Source organism: Alosa pseudoharengus, unplaced genomic scaffold (genome assembly GCF_046254945.1).
Source record: "Alosa pseudoharengus isolate Yale_2024_CS ecotype anadromous, Long Island Sound unplaced genomic scaffold, YU_APseudo_1.1 YU_APseudo_1.1_scf_9, whole genome shotgun sequence".
NCBI lineage: Eukaryota > Metazoa > Chordata > Actinopteri > Clupeiformes > Clupeidae > Alosa > Alosa pseudoharengus.
The window spans coordinates 16,234,513-16,242,849 of record NW_027468881.1 but is presented as its reverse complement, the minus strand read 5'-3'; the positions used below and the strand labels follow the sequence as shown (position 1 = coordinate 16,242,849).

Sequence of the window (8,337 nt, the reverse complement as noted above, 5' to 3'; positions counted from 1 at the left end):
CCAACGCCCACCCCGCACCCGCCCCCCAACCCGCCCCTACCGACAGCAGAGCCTCCCCGTGACCCTCAACTGCAACAACAATGCCGCCGAGAGTGACGTCTTTCTCACCCCGAAAGATGCAAGAAAATCCGCTGATTCCCCGATCCCAGCTAGCCCATTGCACAGCTTTGAGACATGTTTATAATTACTTGGGAGGGAGGGAAGAGAGAAATTCACACTTTAGTTTTAAGTCAGAAAAGGCCATGAATGACCTTATTAATGGACTACCAGTGGATCTCAAAGAGATGGACCAAGGAGAATTGACCTAAAGCAGTATTATATAACTGAGAAAACTGACTTTGACACTACTGAGTTACAGATGTTTCTATCCTCCCTCACGTCCTCACCAGAAACACCTCTGTTGACCTTCCCTCTCGGCTTTCCAACATCATCATGGTATCTCCACTGCTCTTCGACCCAACAACTTAACCCCAGTGGAACTGGACGGAGAGGATAACTTCAGAGAATGAAGTGTATGGGGATACAACAGCAGAGTGTCTGAACTGGCAAGGAACATGGACTTATAAAGGGGTTTAATCATTCCGCTTTTTAATTATTATATTACTGTTCCAATTATTATTATTATTGTGGTTACTACTGCTAAAATTACAATTGCTACTACAATTACTATATTCCAGTTAAGATGCTTTATAAATTAGCTTTATATATCCATGTATGTTTGTATGTATGATGTATGTTTGTATGTATGTGTTTATCTGTTTGTTTGTTGCTGAATTGTAGTTAATGTCTTTTTTTCTGTTTGGTTATTTTGGTTCCCATAACCTTCCTTTACTCCTGTCCACCTCACGCTTTTTCTGTGTTTGAGTGTGTAGTGTATGTCTTTAAACAGGAAAATGAAATAAAAACATACAAATAAATCAAATAGACACAGGTACATTTAATCACAGTTGATTATATCTCACAAATAAAAAGAGTATATTCATAATACATATACAGTAAGTACATAGCAAAGCCTTATTTATGGCAACTATTGACAGTGCCATTCAAATATCTGTTTGTGTGTGTTTGTGGGAGAAAGAGAGTGCAGGTATGCATGCCTGTTTAAAGCACATTACGTACATTATTTTAACATTATACGCACATTTTGAACCATTTTTCAAGGTAACGAGTTTTTATAACACTTTCAAATTAATTGGTAATGCTATGTAAGATTATGACAGATTAATACACCTGCCATTCCCACTATCTGGCTGGATCTGGGTTGGAAACCCCACAAAAATGTAAGAAAGTTTTTTTGCTGGGCATCACCATATTTGTTAATTGTTTTAACAGTTTAAATTAGTCATATAGCCTATACATGTGGCACTTTGAAACTGATACCAGGAGGTCTGGTGGAAGGATAAGGAGGAGAAACGTTAAAAAGACTATACATTATTTAAAGACTATTTATATAACATTATTTATTTATATAAACGTTACTGAAAAGCAAAGAGGTAACTTTTCATAATCATTGAAAGTCATAATTGACGTTGAAACTGAAATTTGATTAATTGCGCAGCCCTTTACCCAATTAAAATATGAATGCTGTAAGCTACCAGTTTTATAATTTATTCATAAAGCCTGTTTGTGTGTGTGAGAGTGAGAGAGTGTGTGATAAAGGGAAGATAGAGGGCATACTCCTGCAGTGCTTCCCTCTCAGGACTTCTGGCATTTCACTGAAGCAGATATGACATTGTGGAAAAAACCAACGAAGATATCTGGTGGATATTAGGAAATGTTGAATGAATGTCAGTGTCCACTCCGAAACCCTCAGGTGGTAAAGCAACATTAGTAGGGTAAAAATACTGAAATATAGACCTTCAGTGAACATACCTTTGCTTTTTCGTTTCATCCATGCTGGTGTACCTAAGACAAAGTCAATTTAATAAGTAGGTTATTAGTGCCTTCTACTGTCTAGTTACTGAATATTTGAACTTGAATAATATATTTACCCCAAATACGATTCCACATCTTAATGCAGTCTTCATCCGGGTTTCTCATTGACGAACATTTCATGTATACTTGAAGAGACAAATGTATTAGGAAAAAACAGTTGAATATGGCTTATATGCATTTACAAGGTCTATTTAAGATGAATGTACTCTGATATTTTAACCAGTTGAAAGCAATAGTAAATTGGCTACATACAAGTCATTGAAACTAGTTATTTTGCCTACCATACGTATTCCTCTGTGCTTCCATTGCATTGTTCCGTGCTGTTGGAAAAAGAACATTATTTAAGTTATAAATAGTTATTTAGTAAGAAGTTGCACACATTTAGTTGTTAAATTCAACAATTCTCACCCATTTGTTCAGCATAGTCATGGTTACTTGTATCAGTTGCAAGCGTGACAAAAATTCTCCCGATGTGAACAAACCAGCATGCCATATAGGCTATAGGACAGAACAGAAATAATAGATTTATTCCTCCAGTAGAATTCAATTCAGAATTTAATATTTCAGCACAAACAGCTATAGCATATTAAAGATATGAAACTGGACACTTGATATGCTATGTACAATTATGACATATTGATTCTTTGTGTGAGTGCCTTATAATAATAACATCAAGTTCATGCTTACCTGGATCACTGAACAGTGTAGAGCCAAACAGAGTAATTAAAGGCTCCATCTTCTCTAAGAGGTCATCAATCACACAGTCTAAGGCAGATATGCACAAATCCAATCACTTGTTACATACACATACAGTAATAGATAATGTCATGCTGTGTGCAACTTTTTAGTAGTTGTCATAAAACTTCCTAGTGACTGATGTTGCACTGTAAAATTTACATTGTGGTGGCAAATATTCAGTTGAGCATCCACTTTCTCACCAGTGAGTTGAGTTCCATTGTGAGTGTCAGGCCTCAGCCAGCATTGTAGGTAGGAGTCAGAGAAAAGGTCTAGGCCAACATCTGTGCCAACAAAATGGTATCAGGTCCCACACTCATAGACTTCCTAAACAGTCCGAACACCAATTAAATGAAGATAGACACGAACCAGCATACTGTTCAGCGGTTTCTGCTATGGCTTTGGCATATGCAAACGCATCCTTCGGGATCTGTTTCACACAGAGTTTTAGGGTATTTTTACAGTCAAGGGCAATGCAGCCTGGAACACAAGCAAAAAAAAAGTGACATACACTACTCACAAAAAGTCAGGGAGACTCGGCTTTCGGGTTAAATTTCAGGATGAACCTAAAATCCACTATAACCTTTACAGGTGAACTTGACCTTCTCTAAACTTTTGAATGTGCATGCCAACAGTTCAATATTTCAGTACTTTCTGTACTGAAACATTACATTTCACCAAAAAGCCAGATATCCCTAACTTTTTGTGAGTAGTGTATTCAACTTTCCAGTTAGACAACGGCACTGCTTTGAAATCTCTGTCTTTGCAATTACTCATGGCACTAAAAATTACAATCCATAAAATCCAAAATGAACTCCAAAACATACGTCATGGCCATGTAACAAAATATTCAAAATGAACACACCTTTGGCTTTGCCTGTAAGTTCCCCCTGATTAGTTCTCAGGCAGGATTTTATCCGTACACCACATTTAGCTTCCATGCAATCTACAAAGAACATACATGTGTACAGTAACATTTGGATTATTTAGCAAAATAAACACTAAACATGATGCTCATTCAGTGACTGACTAGGACTTTCTATGCTTTTTACCTACCAGATATTAATTGGAGACCTGGAAACTGCATGGCTTCACTGGCACTCAACACTGCATGGAGACAACACATGTAGGTTAGAGCTCTCTGTCAAAGATGACCACTTCATTTCACTTTCACTTCATTTTTTGGCATCATGCCACTTGCTGTAATGGCACTTAAAATTTGATGGAAAAAAAGCTGTGTTTCAGATTACTGTGTACTGTAAGTCAATGGTGTCATGATAAGAACCGCTAAGTAAGTGATTACATATTGCAGTTTAGCTGAACCAGTAAAATATAAACATACCTATGAGCACGAGGCAAAAAGCAGGGAGCTTGTACTTTGTCACCGTCATCTTTCTAGATAGACCGTGCAAGATATAAGAAATTGAATTGAATTAGAATGAGAATGAAAACAGACTTAATTGTCATGTCAAGCACGAAAATTATTACCGATAAAATAGATAGTATACATGCAATATGTATTGACACAATTCAATACAGGTAGAATCTTAAAATGTCCACTATGAAAAGATGTAACCAATGTTCAAAATGTTTAATGATTAAAATGATTACTAACCTTGTAAAAACGTCGAGGCAGGAAGATCAGTGCTTATTTGTGTTTGCTTTCATTTTCATTCTCAGAGTGAAATGAAAATTCTGCCAACTGCACACTCTGGCATCAAGGCGGGGACACTGTTAAGGAAATCACGTAAGTTACTGTTACGTTCTGCCCCAACTGGCCTGGCAAGATTTATGGGAACTGTCTTATTCCAGCAGTGGTACAAGAAAAGGTGAAAGTGGTTGCTACAATATTCCAGTTAAGATGCTTTCTAAACTAGCTTTACACTATCCATGCATTAGTTTTGAGATTTTCAAAAGGTATTCAAAGACTCATCTGTTTACCTTGTATATAAGTCATTCTTATTCTGTTCAAATAATTTAGTATTACTATTAATAGTATTTTTACAACCCCAACACAGAAAAAGTTGAGAGATTGTGTACATTGTGAATGATAACAGAATCTGATAATCTACAAATCTCATACTGTAAACCCATAGCTGCAAAAAGGGCATGGACAACATTATTTTGAACTTGATGCCAGCAACATGTTTCAAAAAAAGTTGGAACAAGGGCATGTTTACCACTGTGCTATACTTCAACTCTTTATTTAAGAACATTAAATGTTTAGGAACTGAGGAGACCAGTTGCTAGAGTTTAGAGAATTAAATTTCCCGACAGGATTTCAGCTGCTCAACAGTCTGGGGTCTTCTTAATCATGTTTTTCATTCCATGACGCACCCAATTTGCCTGGTCTGAACTGCAGACAGAAGCATGCCAACCACAACCATGTGCGCCTGGCTTTTGTTCCCATTATCTTCTTTTACTCCTGTCCACCTCACGCTTTTTCTGTGTTTGAGTGTGTAGTGTATGTCTTTAAACAGGAAAATTAAATAAAAACATATAAATAAATCAAATAAACACAGGTATATTTAATCACAGTTGATTATATCTCACAAATAAAAAGAGTATATTCACAATAAGTAGATAGCAAAGCCTTATTTATGGTTTATGGCAACTATTGACAGTGTTATTCAAATATCTGTTTGCTTGTTTGTGTGTGGGAGAAAGAGAGTGCAGGTATTTGCATAATAAGCACTTTATACATATTTTTTAACCGTTTTTGTTAAAGTTCAACAATTTAAAAGATGAGGAAAGGGTGACAAAAACAGCAAAACATCAGATGTGTAAAAAACTATATCAAACTTTACTGCTTTTATAAACGAAATCTTGGTCAATTTAATTTGGATTTTGTTTACAATGATTTATAAAAATCCCCTCTTTATCATCAAAGTGAAAGCAGATTTCTACAAAGTAATGTTATTCACAAGATTTTGTGGCACAAGACTTTTGATTTTATGGCTCCCAGACTGTGGCTTATAAACATGGCAATGCTACATAGAAAAATGTCCCATTCTAGCTGAATTATGGGTGTGTGTGTGTGTGTGTGTGTGTGTGTGTGTGTGTGTGTGTGTGTGTGTGTGTGTGAAGAGAGTGAGCATATTCCTTTTCCAGTGACTTTTCTTCTCAGGACTTCTGACATTTAACTGAAGCTGATATGACATCATGGATAAAGGTAACAAGGTATCTGGAGATTAGAGATTAGAACATGTTGAGTGAATATCAGTGTCTGTAGACTTTATTCCAAGACCTTCAAGTGTTAAAGCAACATTGGTAGTGTTCATCAAATTACAGAATACAGAATATACCTCAAGTGAACATACCTTTGCACTGTTGTTTCACCCATGATGGTACAGAGCAAATCCATGTATAATCACCTCTCCCATTATCATGTAAATATTAAGTGTCAAACTTGATTTTATCTGTTATAATATATTTACCCAAAATTCGATTCCACATGTTAATGCAGTCATCCATATTTACCCTTGAATAACACGTTATGTATTCTTGAGGAAAAAATAGATTGGGAGGAAAGTAAAAGTAAATATGCCTTCAAAACATTTGAAAATTAATCAGCTATTTTCACCAAGTTTGACTAATACAAATTGGCCAAGTGCAGGTCATCGTAACCTTCAGAGAAGAGCTAATGAGAAAAAAACTATTACCATAGGGTTTCCTTTTTGCTTCAGTTGCCTCGTTCAGCACTATTAGGAAAGGAACAATACATGTTAAAAAGAATATAGTTGTTTGATATGGCGTTACAGTTATTTAATCATGATCATTAACAACAATTCAATAACAATGCTCACCTATTTGGTTAATGAGGTCGCTGTACTTATCAGTGTCAATATATGAGGCCAACACTTTCCCGACGTGAACAATCCAGCATGTCATATAGGCTATAATAGACATTTGAAACATTATTTGTAGCATGGCATATAGACTATAATAGACATTTGAAACATTATTTGTAATTCCAATTGCAGTTCTTGATTACATTTCTTTTTTTTTTTACATTTAAACATTTAATATTTCAGTGTACTGTGAATAGCTATACAATAATGAAGATATGAAACGATTAAATATGTCACTGTTTATGCGGCGATATAAAATTAAGACATACACTGCGTGTGAATACTGAATAACAACTGCATGCAATGCAGGAAAAGGTATACAGGTTGATGTTTTACCTGGATCACTAAACAGGGTAGAGCCAATTAGATTGATAAAAGGTTCCATTTTCTTCAAGCCATCATCAATTACACAGTCTAAGGGAAATACACAATCCAATCATTTGTAACACAGTCATGTAGGCCAGATTGCAGCATGCTTGCTTTTAATGAAACCTGCTATTAACTTGATATTGCATCTGGATAGAATGTGAATCTACATTGAGATGGGAAATATGTTGATGAGCATCCACTTACTTACTCACCAATGAGTTTAGTCCCATTGTTAATGTCTTCGTTAAGCCAGCAGAGCAGGAAGGAGTCAGAAAAAACATCCTTTGGGACACTTCAGTCTTTAAGGAATACCCAAAAAATAAAGAAAGGCACAAACCAACATATTGTTCAGCTATTTGCAACCCAACAAAAACACATTCACACACACAGTTAGGTAGTAAGTTCTACTTCTCAGGAAGATCTGCTTTGCAACCTCTGTCTTAAATTATGCACGACTCATAAAATAAAAAACAAATGAAAAGTTTATAAAATCCCATATTATATCCAATATATACTGTGACCATATGAGAAAAGGTTCAAAGTTGAAAGTTAACATACCTTTGGCATTGGCTGTAAGTTCCCACTCATTAGTCCTCAGGCAGGACCTCATCCGTACACCACATTTTGTTTCAAGGCAGTCTAAGAACCCACATGTGTACAGTACATAATATTATTTACACACATTTTGATTGTTCGACAAAAAAAAACACTAAGCAAGATCTTCATTGAATATCTGGCTGATTGGAACTGGAAACTGTATGGCTTCACTGGCCCACAGCACTAGGGACCAATAGATTAGTTGCATTGGTCAGACAATATTCTCTTTCAAGCATTACTTTCACTCCATGAGCTAACGGTTGTAATGAAGCTATACATTTTGCAAACTTCTACTTGAAAGAAATAACAGGAAAATATTTAGTAGCATAGCATAAAACAAACATACCTATGAAAAGAGCTGGGAGGCTGTACTTAGTCATTGTAGTCTCTCAAAAGGTGTACAGTAGACACACTTAGAAATTGAATACAGGGACAATAACAAATGACAAATGTAAATAGCCAATCATATAATGATAAACAGTTAAGTAAAAAGAGATTACTGACCATGCAAGGTCTTTGAGAGAAAGATAACACCTGTTGAGTTGAAAATCAAGGCTTTTGCCATATGATTTACTTTCATTTTCATTCTCAGAATGAAACGGACCTTTTGTGCTGGTCACTGTTGATATGTGACCATAGAGGCGGGGCACTGTGGCTAAGATATCACGAGTGCTGCTGCCCCAACGGGCCTAGATAGATAGATAGATAGATACTTTATTGATCCCCAGGGGAAATTCAAGTGGGGGCCTGGCAAAATTTATAGAAAATGTCTACTACCAGTGGTAAAAGAGATTGAACTGGATTGCTTAGCATTCATGTATTTTCATTCCCCTCTGAGGCCTAGTCCACA

At 36.1% G+C, this 8,337-nt stretch overlaps 1 protein-coding gene and 1 long non-coding RNA gene across 6 annotated transcripts; both read right to left on the bottom strand.

Annotated features, from left to right (window-relative positions):
* Positions 1-917: 917 nt before the first annotated feature.
* On the bottom strand, positions 918-4,394 carry LOC143114169 (uncharacterized). The gene is made up of 12 exons (XM_076275654.1): positions 4,286-4,394; positions 4,013-4,065; positions 3,727-3,777; positions 3,536-3,616; positions 3,040-3,150; positions 2,874-2,954; positions 2,623-2,700; positions 2,344-2,433; positions 2,217-2,255; positions 1,992-2,060; positions 1,873-1,905; positions 918-1,757 (listed from the first exon to the last, which is right to left on the bottom strand). Exons 2-12 carry the CDS (start codon positions 4,059-4,061, stop codon positions 1,696-1,698), a joined length of 744 nt encoding a protein of 247 aa, XP_076131769.1. The 5' UTR covers positions 4,062-4,065; positions 4,286-4,394; the 3' UTR covers positions 918-1,695.
* A 784-nt stretch (positions 4,395-5,178) lies between these two features.
* On the bottom strand, positions 5,179-8,068 carry LOC143114611 (uncharacterized). 5 transcript variants are annotated; one of them, XR_012984961.1, is made up of 9 exons: positions 7,992-8,068; positions 7,834-7,899; positions 7,449-7,529; positions 7,103-7,189; positions 6,858-6,935; positions 6,477-6,566; positions 6,333-6,371; positions 5,991-6,173; positions 5,179-5,854 (listed from the first exon to the last, which is right to left on the bottom strand). It is a non-coding gene; the product is annotated as an uncharacterized LOC143114611 (long non-coding RNA). The 5 variants fall into 5 exon arrangements; XR_012984963.1 differs by lacking the exon at positions 7,834-7,899 and having other exon boundaries at positions 7,992-8,059; XR_012984960.1 differs by lacking the exon at positions 7,992-8,068 and having other exon boundaries at positions 7,095-7,189; positions 7,834-7,970.
* Between the last annotated feature and the right edge of the window lie 269 nt (positions 8,069-8,337).

Bases quoted from the DNA above. Each gene is read 5' to 3' on its own strand.
- LOC143114169 (XM_076275654.1), bottom strand. From the start codon at position 4,061: ATGACGGTGACAAAGTACAAGCTCCCTGCTTTTTGCCTCGTGCTCATA. The intron at 2,955-3,039 runs GTTCGTGTCTAT...TTGTTGGCACAG, and splicing joins AACCGCTGAACAGTATGCTG to ATGTTGGCCTAGACCTTTTC. The intron at 2,434-2,622 runs GTAAGCATGAAC...TCTGTCCTATAG, and splicing joins TACACTGTTCAGTGATCCAG to CCTATATGGCATGCTGGTTT.